Source organism: Nerophis ophidion, linkage group LG06 (assembly GCF_033978795.1).
Source record: "Nerophis ophidion isolate RoL-2023_Sa linkage group LG06, RoL_Noph_v1.0, whole genome shotgun sequence".
Classification (NCBI taxonomy): domain Eukaryota; kingdom Metazoa; phylum Chordata; class Actinopteri; order Syngnathiformes; family Syngnathidae; genus Nerophis; species Nerophis ophidion.
In genome coordinates, this window is record NC_084616.1 from 8,456,895 (window position 1) to 8,478,085 (window position 21,191).

The following is a 21,191-nucleotide window of genomic DNA, read 5'->3' on the forward strand; positions in this document are numbered from 1 at the left end:
CATTGTGGATATTATGAAACATTTTTACAGTTTGTCCTTTATAATGTGTATAAAATAATAGGTGTATAAATGACACAATATGTTACTGCAGACTAATTACGAGTCTTTGTTTGTTTACTTACTACTAAAAGACAAGTTGTCTAGTACGTTCAACATTTTATTGAAGGACTAAATGACAATAATAAACATATGTTTCATCTACACTAACATTTTGTTACAGTAAAGACAATAATGGATTTTTTTGTGGTCGAAACACATTTTGGTATGGAGACGACCCTAATCAGAATATTTCAAATTTACAGAAATTGACTGTATTCTGAAATATTGCCTTTAATTTGTTTATGGTTTTTTTTTGTAAACATACCAGTAGGCGGCGCCATATCCTCATGCTTTGAAAGTGACGTCACTCTTTTGAATTTTCCCCGCATCTAAAAACAACGGAAGCACGAGAGTGTTTTCAACTATAAAATACACAGAAATTAGATAAGAATAAAATGTATTTGTGGTTATAAAAGTATAAAATCAAACTAAAATAAAAATGAGGACATCATTTTATTTTTTACCAAAACCCTTTAGGGTCCCCGGGATCAAGCCTGAGTGGAGGCCTAAATGTATATTTTTTATACATATAATGTATTGGTTTTTAAAATAAATGGCCCCCGCTTGCTTTGATGTTTCAGTGTGCGGCCCGCGGTGGAAAAAGTTTGGACACCCCTGCCCTAAAAGAACCGTTCATAAAACTCAGTTCGTTCGCGAACGTCACATCTCCAGCACAGCCTGGGAAGCATTTCAATGACTTGAGTGAAGTTAAGACGACATAAGTCTCTCCGAGCCTCTTTGGGGAATCACATCTGCTTCAGAATGTTTCTAGAAGGTGAGGAAAAAGTCATTTGTCGTGTTTTAATGTTTAACTCAGCTAACTATGTTCGAAGAAAGGGGGAACCGGAAGTCCATTCTGTGTCGATATAATTTGGTAACCACAAAATGTCCTATTTATTGTGCTTCTTCTTAAACTAAGGACGTGACAAATTTAATTTACTCTAGATTTTAAAGAAATTTAAATATATTTTACATTGTAATGGGAACATTTAAGCAGAAAACAACAAAACACTGACATGAAATGGACTGAGTGCGGAAGTGCGCAGCTTTAACGAGCTATATTTACGTTACAAATAACATAGCAATAATACTAATACAAATATAATACTACTACTTGTAATAATACAACATGATGATGGAAGTGTTTGTGTTTACTTTCAAACAGAAAAAAAAAAGAAGAGAAGAAAAACCGCCGCCAATTCGCGCCAAACCGGAACCCGGACATGGACTACGAGTCCCAGCATGCCTCGGGCGAGCAGCTCTCCGCACCCCCCCGCCATAAAGAGGACACGCCGCGGTGTAAACTGGTCCTCTACGTCCATGGAGCCGCTGCAGGGCCGCCTGTGACAGTTTGCTCGACATGGCCAAGAACCAGGACGTGGAGCGCATCGCCAAAAAACTGGACAAAATGGTCCACAAGAAGAACACGGTGAGTGAATGAATTGTTGTCCCTCTTTGGCCCCCACCCTCCTGGAGGAAAAAACAAACAAATAAATAAAAAGCTGGCATCAGCAAAAACGCCTTCGTCACAAAGGCAACTAATGCTGAGCTGTGATTGGTCCAAACGACTGTCAATCAAACCACTACGCACCTGCAATCACTTTTAAACAGAACAATATCTAAATGTTTACTTTGAGACCCATTTTAATAAAACCAATAATTGTTTTGCATTTTCTAATGGTTTTTTCAATGAAGAGCAAATGACGATGAACAGTTGAAATGTTTATTGTAATATTTCTGCAGGTACGTTTATGCCTTCTTAAGATGCAGTAAACTTGACTTATTGTTTGAAATTCAAATTCAGAAAAGAAAAGGGGAACTTTGTTGTCACTGTGAGGCATGGCGTGGAATTTAAAAAGGACAGTTCAGCTGCATGCGCAAGGAACCTTCTAGAAATATTACTGTCTGAAATAATATAACCCAACTTTTTTTATTTTGGTGGTAGTGTGTTTGGACTATCGATGGGGTCTTATTTTAAAGGGGCAATGTCTTAGTTCAGTTAAAACAAAGCACTTGTGTTATTTGTTATCAATAAATCAATCAATCAATGTTTATTTATATAGCCCCAAATCACAAATGTCTCAAAGGACTGCACAAATCATTACGACTACAACATCCTCGGAAGAACCCACAAAAGGGCAAGGAAAACTCACACCCAGTGGGCAGGGAGAATTCACATCCAGTGGGACGCCAGTGACAATGCTGACTATGAGAAACCTTGGAGAGGACCTCAGATGTGGGCAACCCCCCCTCTCTAGGGGACCGAAAGCAATGGATGTCGAGCGGGTCTAACATGATACTGTGAAAGTTCAATCCATAGTGGCTCCAACACAGCCGCGAGAGTTCAGTTCAAGCGGATCCAAGACAGCAGCGAGAGTCCCGTCCACAGGAAACCATCTCAAGCGGATCAGCAGCGTAGAGACGTCCCCAACCGATACAGGCGAGCGGTCCATCCTGGGTCTCGACTCTGGACAGCCAGTACTTCATCCATGGTCATCGGACCGGACCCCCTCCACAAGGGAGGGGGGGACATAGGAGAAAGAAAAGAAGCGGCAGATCAACTGGTCTAAAAAGGAGGTCTATTTAAAAGCTAGAGTATACAGATGAGTTTTAAGGTGAGACTTAAATGTTTCTACTGAGGAAGCATCTCGAACTGTTACCGTACAGTAATAACAAAAAAGAAAAAATAAATAAATGTAAGTTTATGAAATATGAATAATACATGTATAATTTATAGTCCAATATTTTGATATTTCAGCTGAATTAGGATGGTGAACATTATTTTAATATACACATTTTAAAATGTAAATTAAAAGTCGGTAGATAATGCAAGTAACACCATTCCAAAAAGGAACACACACATAAAGTTGCGATAAATAACGAAACTATTTATGGCGTATTATCATCTGCTTTAGTCGCAGAGACCATTTAAAGCATATTTTATGATGTCACATTTCAGTTCAAAGTATTTCATGTCATTTTTATGCGGCGATACTTACGCAAATATATTTTTCAGGTTTTTTATTTTTACGGCTAACCTGCTAAAGTGAGGCTAATATTAAGCCTTATTTGTTGTTTACGGTGGTATTAGTGTCCACTTGGGTCATATTGAACAGGGGTGCCCATTACGTCGATCTCGGAGGGTGTGTCAGTCGATCTCAAGCCAGGCATTAAAAAATAGACATAAAAATGAGCAATCATCAATCATACCAAGACTTCACTTTCGTCAGTTGTTTGACATTCTCGGCACCCGAGGATCTTGTGAGATGACGCTGGCTGCTGCGAGCTCATATTTAAGAAAAAAATCACTAACAGGGCGGACGCAGAGAAACACATTTTATTTCTAGAGACTCCGTACCTACTGTCAAAACTCTAAAGACCGACTACACAGTTCCTGTCTTCACCATAAAAGATCTGTTTCATCCTGCCTGTGCTAACAAAATAAGAGTCTCAGAAAGCTAGCAAGCTACGGAGTTTGATGCCAATGTATTTCTCCCCCGCCCTCAGCGACCGCTTTCTCACTTGCTTGCCCACCCGCACAGTCACTGACGTCACTCACCTGCTGCCAGACATTAAAGGGCCACACACATATGCTACTCTCATAACAAAGTGTTTAAAAACGAGTATGCAAGTTGGACAAATGAGATGCCAAATCCAACCACTTTCATGTGGTATTAGACAGAAAGGAGGACTTTTTTTTTTTCCTCCATTTGAAAATGCGGACGTTATCAGCACCACTGTCTGATTCCAATCAATGCAAGTCATCAGAATCAGGTAATACACCAACTTGTATTCTTGTCTTCATGAAAGAAATGAATCTATGTGTGTTAAACATGCTTGTATTATCATTAAACACCATTAACTTGTTAACAAAAAGGTCTCTTTCATGAATAAATAAATATAAATTATAAATAGGAACGAGGTAGATATCCTCGACTTGGTCAATTGAAAAGTAGCTCGCCTGCAGAAACAGTGTGAGCGCCCCTGATATAGAACATTCCGGTCTTTCCCACAGGACTGCAATCTATTGTACATATTTGGCCATGACTCATGTAAAAAAAAAAAACAACAACAACAAAAAAACACGTTATACGTATATTTCAGCCTTTTGAGACACTCGTGATTTAGGGCTGTATAAGTAATCATTAATTGATTGATTGATTATTTAACGAGTGCATGGGAATTGAATACACCTTTTTACCAAACTGAATATGTACTGAAAACTCCAAATTACTCGCTTCCATCCATCCATCTTCTTCCGCTTATCCGAGGTCGGGTCGCGGGGGCAACAGCCTAAGCAGGGAAACCCAGACTTCCCTCTCCCCAGCCACTTCGTCTAGCTCTTCCCGGGGGATCCCGAGGCGTTCCCAGGCCAGCCGGGAGACATAATCTTCCCAACGTGTCCTGGGTCTTCCCCGTGGCCTCCTACCGGTTGAACGTGCCTTAAACACCTCCCTAGGGAGGCGTTCGGGTGGCATCCTGACCATCTGGCTCCTCTCGATGTCCTCAAATTACTCGCTAACTTGACAAAACCGATTTCCCCCTGCCCAGTCTTTCTATTCCAGTCTTTCTTAACCTGGTTTCGATCCAACCCTAGGGGTTTGGCGACACGCCCAACTCATCGTGTAAATAAAAACTTCTCCCTGTCGACGTAATATAGAAACCCCCAAACAATGTTACCTCTAATGTTCCATCTGATTTGCAGATGTGTAATTTGTTGTGTGTTCATGTGTTTGTTTTGTTCTTTGAACAAGGGGATGTTCATGCACAGTTGATTATATGCACCAATGAAATTTGAAATTATTATTATTTTTGTATTTTTCACTAAAGAATGATACGGTGAATGCGCATATGAAATTTGTGGGGTTCGGTACCTCCAATAAGGTTAAGAACCACTGTCCTATTCTCTTTTGTGCATGAGCTTTGTTAAGCGGAAAATTTGTGACAATTGAAGTTTTCCACATATAAATGAATGTATGGGAAATATTTTAAATATCCTTTTCAAAAAAAGCACAAATTTATCAAAATTGTAGTCTTTAAATGGAAATTGCAATGAATAATTTTGAATTGTTTTTAATGGAAAAAGCAAAGAAATGCAAGCTTGTTGCAGTCGACGGCCATGTTTTTTGTTTACAATTGACGGGGGCCTTTGCCAGAGACGATGTGGAATGTTTACACATGTCGTTGTTTTGCAGGACGGATCGTTGGACCTGCTGAAGGAGCTAAAGAACATGACCATGTGTCTGGAGACTCTGCAGGTTTGACACTCCGTGGCGGGCGTCAATTTGTAGCCCGATGTTTGTGTGTTTCAGTAGAAAAAACATTTCATATATTTTGCCAAAAATATGTCGCCATTTAAAGGCCTACTGAAAGCCACTACTAGCCACCACGCAGTCTGATAGTTTATATATCAATGATGAAATATTAACATTGCAACACATGCCAATACGGCCTTTTTAGTTTACTAAATTGCCATTTTAAATTTCGCGCAAAGTATCCTGTTGAAAACGTCGGTATGATGTAGCGGACATTTTGTTCCAGCCCGATAAAATCGTCTGCTTTAATCGCACAATTACACAGTATTCTGGACATCTGTGTTGCTGAATCTTTTGCTATTTGTTCACTTAATAATGGAGACGTCAAGGAAGAAAGATGTAGGTGGGAAGCGGTGTATTGCGGCTGCCTTTAGCAACACAAACACAGCCGGTGTTCCCTTGTTTACATTCCCGAAGGTGAAGCTTTACTATGGAACAGAACGGTCAAGCGAACATGGTTCTCTACCACATGTCAACCGGCAGGTTTCGGTGAGAAAATTGTGGTAATAAGTCGGCTTTTACCGTAGACATGAGCAGAGCTTGCGTCGTTCCTCGTGCACCTGTCAAAGAGGCAGCTCCTCCGACTGGCCGCCACCGAGCATGGGATGCTTCCACCGGCTGCCTTCGCTTCGCCTCGTCGAGAAACGTGGCTTCCTTCAGAGACACTGGCGGTCACCACACCCGTGGCCACACCCCTCTGACTTTCAGGTACGACTATATAATCTCACCAAAACACTAGTAACACATTAAGCAGATAAGGGATTTTCCAGAATTATCCTAGTAAATGTGTCTAATAACATCTGAATCGCTCCCACTGCCCTCTCAATTTTTTTATTATTATTCGTTTTTTTTCCCCTAGTCCTTCACTCTCACTATCCTCATCCATGAATCTTTCATCCTCGCTCAAATTAATAGGGAAATCGTTGCTTTCTCGGTCCGAATCGCTCTCGCTGCTGGTGGCCATGATTGTAAACAATGTTCAGATGTGAGGAGCTCCACAACACGTGACGTCACACGCACATCGTCTGCTACTTCCTGTACAGGCAAGGCTTTTTCATTAGCGACCAAAAGTTGCGAACTTTATCATCGATGTTCTCTACTAAATCCCTTCAGCAAAAATATGGTAACGCGAAATGATCAAGTATGACACATAGAATGGACCTGCTATCCCCGTTTAAATCAGAAAATCTCATTTCAGTAAGCATTTAAACGTGTTCAAAGCCGGTCAAGTGCCTGCCACACCAACAGGTGGCGCTAGAACTCTTAAATGTAGGACAGTTTTAGCCAATCAGAAGTTTAAAAGAAAGGAATTTCAGGAAAAGACACGATAATAGCAATGCTAAGCAGAGTAAAAGGTAAAAACAGTCCTAGATACACAATATATATTTGAAAAAACGTGGTGTAATTTGTCTCTTTCCAGTCCACAAGAGTGGGAATGTCCGTCAACGCTGTGAGGAAGCAAAGTTCAGACCAGGAAGTTCAGAATCTGGCCAAAGCACTAATCAAGTCCTGGAAGAAATTAATAGGTACTTTTGTTTTTTTCAAGTCTCTTCTAACAATTTACACCCATTGGGGGTGTAGAAAAGTAAATGAACTTCAGTGGAACCTCACTTTATTTGCGAACTCTTCGGTTTTCCAACATTTAGATCGTGACAAGTACGTGTGCGAAGCAGCTCTACATTCATTTGGTGTCCCGCTGGCAGCCATTTTGTGTTTGCTCTTACTGAAAAGCTTGACAAAATTGTGATAAGACTGGACTTTTCTGGGAAAAATATGCTAAAGTGGAGGAGAAGACTACCTCTCGTTTAGTCAATCAATCAATCAATCAATGTTTACTTATATAGCCCTAAATCACTAGTGTCTCAAAGGGCTGCACAAACCACTACGACATCCTCGGTAGGCCCACATAAGGGCAAGGAAAACTCACACCCAGTGGGACACCGGTGACGATAATGACCCAGTGGGACGTCGGTGACAATGATGACTATGACAACATGATACTGTGATACTGATGATACTGATGACTATGAGAACATATGAGAACATGATACTGTGAAAGTTCAATCCATAATGGATCCAACACAGTCGCGAGAGTCCAGTCCAAAGCGGATCCAACACAGCAGCAAGAGTCCCGTTCACAGCGGAGCCAGTAGGAAACCATCCCAAGCGGAGGCGGATCAGCAGCGCAGAGATGTCCCCAGCCGATACACAGGCAAGCAGTACATGGCCACCGGATCGGACCGGACTCCCTCCACAAAGGAGAGTGGGACATAGAAGAAAAAGAAGAGAAACGGCAGATCAACTGGTCTAAAAAGGGAGTCTATTTAAAGGCTAGAGTATACAAATGAGTTTTAAGGTGAGACTTAAATGCTTCTACTTAGGTGGCATCTCGAACTGTTACCGGGAGGGCATTCCAGAGTACTGGAGCCCGAAATGAAAAAGCTCTACAGCCCGCAGACTTTTTTTGGGCTTTGGGGATCACTAATAAGCCGGAGTCCTTTGAACGCAGATTTCTTGCCGGGACATATGGTACAATACAATCGGCAAGATAGGATGGAGCTAGACCGTGTAGTATTTTATACGTAAGTAGTAAAACCTTAAAGTCACATCTTAAGTGCACAGGAAGCCAGTGCAGGTGAGCCAGTATAGGTATATATGTATGTATATATGTATATAAAGGTATATACAGTACAGGTATATATGTATGTATATATGTATATAAAGGTATATACAGTATAGGTATATATGTATGTATATATGTATATAAAGGTATATACAGTATAGGTATATATGTATGTATATATGTATATAAAGGTATATACAGTACAGGCGTAATGTGATCAAACTTTCTTGTTCTTGTCAAAAGTCTAGCAGCCGCATTTTGTACCAACTGTACATGAGAACACATACACCCGCCGCCCCTCCTTACCTCCCACTGTCTGCTCCTTTCTTCCCTCTCGTGAGCTGTTCTGTAAGTGGATTTTACTTTTTAAAATGTTTATTACTGTAGCAATATAGTCAATAAAGTTAGGATTTTTGTGATTTCTGATTGCTCGTGAGGGCACCAACGGGAATTGTGTTAATATGAAAAATAGGTTTCAGACTGGACAAAAGTCCATATTTTAGTTAAGGTTCGAACACAGTTAGGGATGCACCGAAATGAAAATTTGTGGCCGAAACCGAATAAAATTTGAGCGCTAATACCAAATACCGAATAATAAATGCAGTTTTTCACAACTTTTTTATATTGCATAAATAGCCTAGAATACATTTTTAGACATGTTTTTCAAATAAAGTAAATTTTTATTGAATATTGACATTTTTTAATATTCCAGTAGCCTTTACTTTTAAAAAAAAGCACAGTTTTTCATTTATATTAGGCCTTCAAACAAAACATGCATTACACCAAAAAAATAGTGCATTAAAGTGGATAAACCCACAACAAATGAATTATTGTCCTTTTGGCAAAAGTCTGCTTAGCCACAGTAGATATGCTAATAATGTAAACAGAAGGCTCAAGTAAATCTCAATTAAGTGTGTGCTTGTAACCTCATACACTTATACAGGTACACAACATATCCCAGGCCAGAACAGATTTGTCAATAACAGTACTTCAGCTTCAGAATAAAAAGAAGGAAACTAACTATGTATAAAACAATTTAAATTTAACACTGCACGTTGGTTGATTGCGTCACCCCGTCAAAAAATTGCGTCACACGCCACTATTCGGCCTTGCTTTTAACTCATTCCACCGAAGGCCGAATGTGGCTTTTTTTGCCACATTCGGCCGAATATATTCGGTTACCGATTAATCGGTGCATCCCTAAACACAGTATAAAGTGATATTCAGTACTTTTTTTTTCTTATGTATAAATGGGCTTCACTATACAAACTTTTCAATTCACGCACCCTGTTCAAGAACCAATCAAGTTCGGTAATGGAGGTTCCACTGTAGTCTGTTCCAGTGTCAAATGTGACCATCTTAATTAAACATGCAAACACATGTTTAATTAAGTGTGTCTATCTCAGCAAGGTATTTCCATCCATCCATCCATCCATTTTCTGCCGCTTATTCCCGTTCAGGGTCGCGGGGGGCGCTGGCGCCTATCTCAGCTATAATCGGGCGGAAGGCGGGGCACACCCAATTTCTCATTGTTTGCACCCGAGGGGCGACATCAAATTTCACTGCTTTTTTTAAAATGATATAACTTTTACCTTTTTTTTTACCTTTTCTAAAATTTTGCGTTTCAGATGGTTCAGAGGGGAAGTCGGAGGAAAAAGAGAAGAAGGACTCGCGCAGCACTGAGACCAGGTAGGTGTGTCACATGCTCAACGCTTCAAAGTCCAACGTTACAGGATTTTAAGCATAAATATTCACGTAATATTGCAAGTAGTGATGGGTAAATATATTATTAGCCTCAAGGTTGGAATATAGACACTTAAAGGGCTTTTAGTAAAACACACCTGTGTGTGTGTGTGTGTGTGTGTGTGTGTGTGTGTGTGTATACACACATATTACAAATCTATTATCAGAGAGCTGCTAGGAAACATATATATATATATGTATGTATGTATGTATGTTTCATAGCATATATATATATATGTATATGTATATGTATGTATATATGTATATATGTGTGTGTGTGTGTATGTGTGTGTGTGTGTGTGTGTGTATATGTGTGTATATGTATATATATGTGTGTGTATATGTGTGTGTATATATATGTGTGTGTATATGTATATATGTGTGTGTATATATGTGTGTATATGTATATATATGGGTATATATGTATATACATGTATGTGCATATATGTGTGTGTATATGTATATATATGGGTATATATGTATATATATGTATGTGCATGTATATGTGTGTATATATATGTATGTATATGTATATATATATATATATATATATATATATATATATATATATGTATGTTTCCTAGCAGAGAGAATTGAGAGAATTGCATTTGTAATAATTAAACATTTTATTTTAAATAAAACTGCATTGAGGAAAAATAGTTACGCAACTAAGTCATTAAATTCATTTCACTACATGTACATCCATCCATCCATTTTCTACCGCTTATTCCCTTTTGGGGTCACGGGGGGCGCTGGCGCCTATCTCAGCTACAATCGGGCGGAAGGCGGTGTACACCCTGGACAAGTCGCCACCTCATCGCAATAAAGCTAAAATATTATTAGAAAAATGACAAGAACTGGATTAAAAAAAGGCAGTAAAATTTTGAGTAAATATAGTTAGTTTTTTTACAGAGCGAAAATAATACTTTTATACAAATAAAGTTGCACTTTTCTGGAGTGAAAAGTAAAAACAATATTATGAGGAAAAGTTTAGCATTTTAAGAATAAATGTTTATATTTTGAAAAAATATATTTCTAATTTGACAAGAACAAGTTGCATCCATCCATCTATCATCTTCCGCTTATCCGAGGTCGGGTCGCGGGGTCAACAGCCTAAGCAGGGAAACCCAGACTTCCCTCTCCCCAGCCACTTCGTCTAGCTCTTCCCGGGGGATCCCGAGGCGTTCCCAGGCCAGCCGGGAGACATAGTCTTCCCAACGTGTCCTGGGTCTTCCCCGTGGCCTCCTACCGGTTGGACGTGCCCTAAACACCTCCCTAGGGAGGCGTTCGGGTGGCATCCTGACCAGATGCCCGAACCACCTCATCTGGCTCCTCTCGATGTGAAGGAGCAGCGGCTTTACTTTGAGTTCCTCCCGGATGGCAGAGCTTCTCACCCTATCTCTAAGGGAGAGACCCGCCACACGGCGGAGGAAACTCATTTCAGCCGCTTGTACCCGTGATCTTATCCTTTCGGTCATGACCCAAAGCTCATGACCATAGGTGAGGATGGGAACGTAGATCGACCGGTAAATTGAGAGCTTTGCCTTCCGGCTCAGCTCCTTCTTCACCACAACGGACCGGTACAACGTCCGCATTACTGAAGACGCCGCACCGATCCGCCTGTCGATCTCACGATCCACTCTTCCCTCACTCGTGAACAAGACTCCTAGGTACTTGAACTCCTCCACTTGGGGCAGGGTCTCCTCCCCAACCCGGAGATGGCACTCCACCCTTTTCCGGGCGAGAACCATGGACTCGGACTTGGAGGTGCTGATTCTCATTCCGGTCGCTTCACACTCGGCTGCGAAACGATCCAGCGAGAGCTGAAGATCCCGGTCAGATGAAGCCATCAGGACCACATCATCTGCAAAAAGCAGAGACCTAATCCTGCGGTTACCAAACCGGAACCCCTCAACGCCTTGACTGCGCCTAGAAATTCTGTCCATAAAAGTTATGAACAGAATCGGTGACAAAGGACAGCCTTGGCGGAGTCCAACCCTCACTGGAAATGTGTTCGACTTACTGCCGGCAATGCGGACCAAGCTCTGACACTGATCATACAGGGAGCGGACCGCCACAATAAGACAGTCCGATACCCCATACTCTCTGAGCACTCCCCACAGGACTTCCCGAGGGACACGGTCGAATGCCTTCTCCAAGTCCACAAAGCACATGTAGACTGGTTGGGCAAACTCCCATGCACCCTCAAGAACCCTGCCGAGAGTATAGAGCTGGTCCACAGTTCCACGACCAGGACGAAAACCACACTGTTCCTCCTGAATCCGAGGTTCGACTATCCGACGTAGCCTCCTCTCCAGTACACCTGAATAAACCTTACCGGGAAGGCTGAGGAGTGTGATCCCACGATAGTTGGAACACACCCTCCGGTCCCCCTTCTTAAAGAGAGGGACCACCACCCCGGTCTGCCAATCCAGAGGTACCGCCCCCGATGTCCACGCGATGCTGCAAAGTCTTGTCAACCAAGACAGCCCCACAGCATCCAGAGCCTTAAGGAACTCCGGGCGGATCTCGTCCACCCCTGGGGCCTTGCCACCGAGGAGCTTTTTAACTACCTCAGCGACCTCAGCCCCAGAAATAGGAGAGACCACCACAGATTCCCCAGGCACTGCTTCCTCATAGGAAGACGTGTTGGTGGGATTGAGGAGGTCTTCGAAGTATTCCTTCCACCTATCCACAACATCCGCAGTCGAGGTCAGCAGAACACCATCCGCACCATACACGGTGTTGATAGTGCACTGCTTCCCCTTCCTGAGGCGGCGGACGGTGGTCCAGAATCGCTTCGAAGCCGTCCGGAAGTCGTTTTCCATGGCTTCCCCGAACTCTTCCCATGTCCGAGTTTTTGCCTCCGCGACCGCTGAAGCTGCACACCGCTTGGCCTGTCGGTACCTGTCCACTGCCTCCGGAGTCCTATGAGCCAAAAGGACCCGATAGGACTCCTTCTTCAGCTTGACGGCATCCCTCACCGCTGGTGTCCACCAAGGGGTTTTAGGATTTCCGCCCCGACAGGCACCAACTACCTTGCGGCCACAGCTCCGATCTGCCGCCTCGACAATAGAGGTGCGGAACATGGTCCACTCGGACTCAATGTCCAGCACCTCCCTCGTGACATGTTCAAAGTTCTTCCGGAGGTGGGAATTGAAACTCTCTCTGACAGGAGACTCTGCCAGACGTTCCCAGCAGACCCTCACAATGCGTTTGGGCCTCCCAGGTCTGTCCGGCATCCTCCCCCACCATCGCAGCCAACTCACCACCAGGTGGTGATCGGTAGAAAGCTCCGCCCCTCTCTTCACCCGAGTGTCCATAACATGAGGCCGCAAATCCGATGACACAACTACAAAGTCGATCATGGAACTGCGGCCTAGGGTGTCCTGGTGCAAAGTGCACATATGGACACCCTTATGTTTGAACATGGTGTTTGTTATGGACAAACTGTGACGAGCACAAAAGTCCAATAACAAAACACCACTCGGGTTCAGATCCGGGCGGCCATTCTTCCCAATCACGCCTCTCCAGGTTTCACTGTCGTTGCCAACGTGAGCGTTGAAGTCTCCCAGTAGGACAAGGGAATCACCCGGAGGAGCACTTTCCAGTACTCCCTCGAGTGTTCCCAAAAAGGGTGGGTACTCTGCACTGCTGTTTGGTGCATAAGCACAAACAACAGTCAGGACCCGTCCCCCCACCCGAAGGCGGAGGGAGGCTACCCTTTCGTCCACCGGGTTGAACTCCAACGTACAGGAAACAAGAATTGCCACCCCAGCCCGTCGCCTCTCACTGCCGTCAACGCCAGAGTGGAAGAGGGTCCAATCCCTCTCGAGAGAAGTGGTTCCAGAGCCCTTGCTGTGCGTCGAAGTGAGTCCGACTATATCCAGCCGGAATTTCTCGACTTCGCGCACTAGCTCAGGCTCTTTCCCCCCCAGTGACGTGACGTTCCACGTCCCAAGAGCTAGCTTCTGTAGCCGAGGATCGGACCGCCAAGTGCCCTGCCTTCGGCTGTCGCCCAGCCCACAATGCACCCGACCTCTATGGCCCCTGCTATGGGTGGTGAGCCCATTGGAGGGGGGACCCACGTTGCCTCTTCGGGCTGTGCCCGGCCGGGCCCCATGGGAACAGGCCCGGCCACCAGGCGCTCGCCATCGTGCCCCACCTCCGGGCCTGGCTCCAGAGGGGGGCCCCGGTGACCCGCATCCGGGCGAGGGAAATCTGGGTCCATGATGTTTCTTCTTCATAAAGGTCTTCGAGCTGCTCTTTGTTGCAATTTACTGTAAATATATTTGTTCTATTTGGAGGAAATTTAAAAAATATGTGTAAATAAACAAAATTAAACAAATTCTAATAAGCAAGAATTTTAATGAGTAAAAACTAATTTTACAAGCTTATGTTTATCATTTTTGGAGAACATTTTTTTAATTTAATGCAAATAATATCCCCCCTTATTTTGGGAAAGATAAATCCAAATTAAGGGATAAAAGCAAAACTAAAATAACAAATTTGTGATCTTATGAACAAAAAAACCCAGCGTTTTATGCAAAAACGTACTATTTTGGAAAGAAAAAACTAAATTATCTGGGAATTTTTGTTTTATATTAAAAGAAAAAACTGGCATTTTGATGATTAAAACATGTAGAAATGTTCATATTATTTGAGAATTAAAGTCGCACTATTAAATAATAATAATGCTACACAAATACATTTGTACCTCACTGAGAATAAACTTACATATAAAGTTATTTTATAGAGTAAAATAAGGAGCATGATGACTTTATTGTGATTAACAATGAAAGACTTTGTCACAGCAACACTGGAATGTGATCATTTGTCTTCCTGAAATACAACACACACACTCGGGTGTTCCCGATACCAATATTTTGCTACCGTTACCAAAATGTATTTCGATACTTTTCGAAATAAATGGGACCACAAAAAATTAAATTGTCTTTATTTGAACAAAAAAATCTTAGGGTACATAAAACACATGTTTATTATTGTAATTTAGTCCCTTAAATGTTGAACATACAAGACGTGTTTAAAATGTGTGTTCTGTCAGCAGTAAGACCACCGCTGAGCCCTCCGCCGTCACGACCTTCCCGCCCATCCCCGTCACCACTGACAGTGTTCGCAATAAATGTCGAGAGTTGCTGGTGACGGCGCTGCAGACTGACGGTAAGGAACAAATAATTACCTTTATTAGAAATTAGTGATATGATTTACCGTATTTCCTTGAATTGCCGCCGGGGTGCTAATTAATTTAAAAGTTCTTCTCACTCCGGCGCTTACCAAAGGCATGCGGTAAATTTAGGCCTGCGCTTAAAAATTTGAGTGTGATGTAAGGATACCATCATGAAAAGAACATTTAATAAAAAATATGTTATTATGGTCTTACCTTTACTTATAAATGAAGTCCATGCGCAGTCCATGAATTGATTAACGTGGACCCCGACTCAAACAAGTTGAAAAACTTATTCGGGTGTTACTATTTTGTGGTCAATTGTACGGAATATGTACTGAACTGTGCAATCTACTAATAAAAGTATCAATCAATCAATCAAAAACTCCTTCTGATCAAAAGCATCGATAACTTGTTTATAAGTCTTCCTTATCTTTCTTCAGTTTTAAAAGTCTCTCTCTCGATGGAGATCTTCCTTTATTACCTCCTGCTTCGGTTGAAAGTCCAGTTTAGAAAACTGTTTTATTTTAGATATGTAATCCTCCATGTTAAAAGTGCAAGCGAGAGGAAAAAAACAAACACACGCTGCTCACTCTTGCTGCTTGTTGTCACTTCTTTTGCAGCCGAGTAGTCGCAAGAAGGATTACTAGCGCCTCATATTTGACACACGCAGCTATGGTATATTAATAAAACATAACTGCTTACTGTTCTTTTTAGCATATTCAATAGCTTGGACCTTAAGTCCTACTGAATATCTCTTAATCTTCTTCCCTTTATGCGATTTTAAATTATTGAAATCAGCCTCCTCCATTTTGAAAATGATGACAGGTGAAGTGTCACTCGTGACGTGACGAGTTTGACCCGGTGGAAATTCTAGGTATATGCTAATTATTTGGCGAAACGAGTTTGACCCGGCAGAAATTCTAGACTTGCGCTAATAAAAATAATATTTTGCAAAACGAGTTTGACCCGGCGTTAATACTGAGCCGGCGGTAAATGCTAAGCATGCGCTAATTATTTTGCGAAACGAGTTTGACCCGGCAGTAATTCTAGGCAGGCGCATACTATATACCCGGCGGCAATTCAAGGAAATACGGTAGCTTTGAAGAAAAAATACTTCTTTTGTGTCTGCAGACGACTACAAGACCATCGGAGTTAACTGCGGTGTTCTCGCCGCCCAGATTGAGGAACATATCCTTTTTTTACTCTTCATAATTGATACAGTATACAAATATATAAGCATTCGCTAAATGTTAGCCTAGCGTCGTTAGCAGATTTTATTTCAGTTTTTAGTGCACGGGTATTATCAGCCTCACACTTTAAGTGTGAGAGTGATGCACCGTGTACCCATTCTTCATATTTCTCCATCCTCTACTCTATATTTTTTACAGAGCAAACATATTTCCTCAGCGCTTGTCGAGTAATCGTGATGTGTTGACCCAAATAAGCACTCCATCAATTCTTGTGCCTAAACCTAGCCAAGCACGCAATATAAAGCAATCAGAAGCAACCTAAGGCGAGTCTTGGCGTCTCTTTCTCTCTCTCACACGCAACTCAGAGCGGTGTTGTCAACTTGGGGACTTTCTCCCTAAATCCAGAATATTTCCAAGTCCTCTTGGCGACGCCACTTGCAACAACTCTCGCGACTTTAGGAGACGTGAAAGCGCACAACACTCTAATGTCCTCAACGTACAAGCGGCCATGAGGCGTTCCTCACAGGCGGTCGGTCCCCTGTCTTGGACTAAACACCTTTCCTTATGCTTTTAAGTGCAATGACCGTGAAGTTACAGTCCAGTCAGAGCAGAGAGGAAACACACACACACACACACATTGTGCAAAGCTGCCGCTTAATTAGTTTACAGAGCGATTCATGTAAATGTATAATCGCTGTCACGCTTCACGTGAAAACAAACTTATTGTTTATGTTAATGAGCCAGTCAAAATATTTGCTTCTTTCATGAATATCACAAGCCTTCAGTCTTTCCATCCAATGAAGTAAAACTCAACAGAAGAACATTTATTTACACTTCTATTTATGATTTGCATTTTTGAACTCACTTTTTGTCTCTGAGTACATGTAGTAGTAGTAGTAATAGTACATGTAGTAGTAATGTTACAGTGTGTAGTAATACATGTAGTGGTAGTACATGGAGCAGTTGTAGTAGAGCACATGAAATGCATATTGTAGTAGTGATAGTGTATGTAGTAGTAGAAGGGTAATAGTAATACATGTAGTACATATTGTAGTAGTAGTATATATTGTTGTAGCAGTACATTTAGTAGTAACTGTAGTAATGTTTTAATACTAAATATTGTACATATTGTTGTACTAGTATTTAGTATTAATAGTAATACATATATAGGACATGTTGTTGTAGTAGTACATGCAGTAATATGAGTACTTGTCGTAGTAGCAGGAGATGTAGTAGTACATGTCGTAATAGTGATATTCGTAGTAAATGTGATGGTAGTAGCAGTACATGTCATAACAATAGTACTAATAGTTCAAATATTAGTAGTAATAGTCCACATATTCATCCAAGTATTAGTGTTAGCAGTAGTATTAGTAATAGTAGTCAAAGTATGCGTCTTAATATTAGTAGTCCATTTATGTATCCTCGTATTAGTGTTAACAGTAGTAGTCCACATATGTGTCTTAGTATTTGCAGTCCTAGTACTGGTATTAGTAGAAGTAGTCCATGTATGTATCCTCGTATTAGTAGTAGTAGTCCACATATATGTCTTAGTTTTAGTAGTCCACATATGTGTCCTAGTATTGGTATTAGTAGTAGTAGTTCACATATGTCTTAGTATTAGTAGTCCACGTATGGGTCCTAGTATGTCCTCGTATTAGTATTAGTATCCAAGTATTAGTAGTAGTTTTAGTATGTGTATTAGTAGTAGTTTTAGTGTCCATGTATTAGTATTAATATGTTCTAGTATCAGTATTAGTAGAATTAATATGTATCCAAGAAGTAGGAGTAGTATTAGTATGTTCTAGTATCAGTAATAGTATGTTTTTGTATCAGTATTAGTATGTGTCAAAGTATTAGTATGTTCTAGTATCAGTAGTATTAGTATATGTCCAAGTATTAGTATGTTCTAGCATCAGTATTAGTAGTATTAGTATGTGTCCAAGTAGTAGTAGTAGTAGTAGTAGTAGTAATAGTATGTGTCCAAATATTACTATTAGTATGTTCTAGTATCAGTATTAGTAGTATTGGTATGTGTCCAACTATTCGTATTAGTATGTGTCCGAATATTAGTAGTATTAGTATTAGTAGTATTGGTATGTGTCCAACTATTCGTATTAGTATGTGTCCGAATATTAGTAGTATTAGTATGTTCTAGTATCAATATTAGTAGTATTAATGTGTCCAAGTATTAGCAGTAGTTATATTAGTATGTGTCCAAGTAGTAGTATTAATATGTGTCCATGTATTAGTAGTAGTAGTAGTATTAGTATGTGTCCATGTATTAGTAGTAGTATTAGTATGTGTCCAAGTATTAGTAGTAGTAGTATTAGTATGTGTCCAAGTATCAATATTATTGTGTCCAAGTATTGGTAGTATTAGTATGTGTCCAAGTATTAGTAGTATTAGTACGTGTCCAAGTGTTAGTATGGGACTAAGTATTAGTAGTAGTAGTATTAGTATGCGTCCAAGTATTAGCATTCGTATGTTATAGTATCAGTTTTAGTAGTATTAGTGTGTCCAAGTATTAGTAGTAGTAGTAGTAGTAGTGTGTGTCCAAGTATTAATAGTAGTAGTATTAGTATGTGCCCAAGTATTAGTAGTAGTATTAGTATGTGTCCAAGTATTAATAGTATGTGTCCAAGTATTAGTGGTAGTAGTATTAGTATGAGACTAAGTAGTAGTAGTAGTAGTATTAGTATGTGTCCAAGTATTAGTGGTAGTAGTATTAGTATGTGTCCAAGTATTAGTATGAGACTAAGTATTAGTAGTAGTAGTATTAGTATGTGTCCAAGTATTAGTGGTAGTAGTATTAGTGTTTGTCCAAGTATTAGTAGTAGTAGTAGTAGTATTAGTATGTGTCCAAGTATTCGTAGTAGTAGTATTAGTATGTGTCCAAGTATTAGTATGGGACTAAGTATTAGTAGTAGTAGTATTAGTGTGTCCAAGTATTAGCATTCGTATGTTTTAGTATCAGTATTAGTAGTATTAGTGTCCAAGTATTAGTAGTAGTAGTATTAGTGTGTGTCCAAGTATTAGTATGTGTCCAAGTATTAGCATTTGTATGTTTTAGTATCAGTATTAGTAGTATTAGTGTGTCCAAGTATTAGTAGTAGTAGTATTAGTGTGTGTCCAAGTATTAGCATTTGTATGTTTTAGTATCAGTATTAGTAGTATTAGTGTGTCCAGGTATTAGTAGTAGTAGTATTAGTGTGTGTCCAAGTATTAGCATTAGTATGTTTTAGTATCAGTATTAGTAGTATTAGTGTGTCCAAGTATTAGTATTAGTAGTATTGGTAGTAGTATTAGTGTGTGTCCAAGTATTAGTAGTAGTATTAGTATGTATCCAAGTATTAGCATTAGTATGTTTTAGTATCAGTATTGGTAGTATTAGTGTGTGTCCAAGTATTAGCATTAGTATGTTTTTAGTATCAGTATTAGTAGTATTAGTGTGTGCACGTATTAGTAGTAGTAGTAGTATTAGTGTGTGTCCAAGTAGTAGTAGTAGTGTTGGTATGTGTCCAAGTATTATGTTCTAGTATCAGTATTAGTCGTATTAGTATGTGTCCTAGTATTAGTATGTTTTAGTATCAGTATTGGTAGTATTAGTATGTGTCCAGGTAGTAGGAGTAGTATTAGTATGTTCTATTATCAGTATTGGTATGTTTTAGTAACAGTATTAGTAGTATTAGTATGTGTCTTAGTATTAGTATGTTCTAGTATCGGTATTAGTAGTATTAGTATGTTTTCTAGTATTAGTATGTTCTAGTATCAGTATTAGTAGTACTAGTGTGTCCAAGTATTAGTAGTAGTAGTATTAGTAGGTGTTCAAGTATTAGTAGTAGTAGTGTTAGTATGTGTCCAAGTATAATTATCTTCTAGTATCAGTATTAGTATGTTCTATTATCAGTATTAGTATGTTTTAGTAACAGTATTAGTATGTGTCCTAGTATTAGTATGTTCTAGTATCAATATTAGTAGTATTAGTATGTTTTCAAGTAGTAGTAGTATGTGTCCTAGTAGTATGTGTCCTAGTAGGAGTTGTAGTAATAGTCATCATGAAAGTGGTGATGAGTAATAGTTGAAAGTGTAAGAAGAAGTGAGGTGATGTCCTTGACGTGAGATGCTGCTCCTCACATATCTTCGAGGAGATGAAGTCCACGGACATGAAGTACAAATCTCGTCTGAGGAGTCGCATCTCCAACCTGAAGGACCAGAAGAACCCAGACCTGCGACGCAACGTCCTGTGTGGCAACATCTCTGCTCAGAGCATCGCTTCCATGACCTCCGAGGTACTGTCCTGCTGCTCTAAAGTCATGTCATGGCTGCCTTCACTTTCTAGTACTTTCTACAACTCTCACGGTTTTTTGTGATGTAGTGATTGGAGCACAAAGAACATTCATCAAGTTTGCTTCTTTTACGAATTTATTATGGCTCTACTGAACATGTGAGCAAGTAAAAGTATACGTACAGCAATGTTAATATTTACTTACATGTCCCTTGGCAAGTTTACCTGCAACAAGGTACTTTTGGTAGCCATCCACAAGCTTCTGCTGACATTGTTCACCACAAAATTGCTGCAGTTCAGCTAAATGTGTTGCTTTTCTCACATGGACTTGTTTCTTCGGCATTGTCCACAACTTTAAGTCATTCTAAAACTTTCATCCCAGCCTGATTTAGCCATTCCTTTACCACTTTTGACGTGTATTTGGGGTCTTTGTCCTGTTGGAACACCCAACTGCAAAAGAGGCCCACAGCATAATACTACTACAACCACCATGCTTGGCTGTAGGGATGGTGTTCCTGGGATTAAAGGCCTCACCTTTTCTCCTCCAAACATCCATCCAGCCATGACGTTGTTTTTTTACAAGTGTATGTAAACTTTTGACCACAAGTGTGTGTGTGTGTGTGTGTACACGTGTGTGTGTGTGTGTGTGTGTGCGTGTGCGCGCAGGAGATGGCGAGTGCTGAGATGAAGCAGATGAGAGAAACTTTGACCAAAGAGTCCATTCGTGAGCATCAACTGTCCAGAG

The 21,191-nt window shown here is 40.6% G+C and overlaps 1 protein-coding gene across 2 annotated transcripts in view; it reads left to right on the plus strand.

The window, feature by feature from the left end:
• The first annotated feature begins 1,346 nt into the window (after positions 1-1,346).
• tcea2 (transcription elongation factor A (SII), 2) overlaps positions 1,347-21,191 on the plus strand; it is a 29,567-nt gene continuing 9,722 nt past the window's right edge. The window contains exons 1-8 of one of the 2 annotated variants that reach the window (XM_061902599.1): positions 1,347-1,528; positions 5,295-5,357; positions 6,835-6,940; positions 9,666-9,726; positions 14,846-14,961; positions 16,100-16,154; positions 20,294-20,450; positions 21,113-21,191. The exon at positions 21,113-21,191 is cut by the window's right edge and continues 68 nt beyond it. In XM_061902599.1, the coding sequence (XP_061758583.1) occupies positions 1,460-1,528; positions 5,295-5,357; positions 6,835-6,940; positions 9,666-9,726; positions 14,846-14,961; positions 16,100-16,154; positions 20,294-20,450; positions 21,113-21,191 (706 nt within the window). In that variant the 5' untranslated portion in view covers positions 1,347-1,459. The remainder of the gene's footprint in view (positions 1,529-5,294; positions 5,358-6,834; positions 6,941-9,665; positions 9,727-14,845; positions 14,962-16,099; positions 16,155-20,293; positions 20,451-21,112) is intronic. The other variant, XM_061902600.1, reaches the window with a different exon arrangement.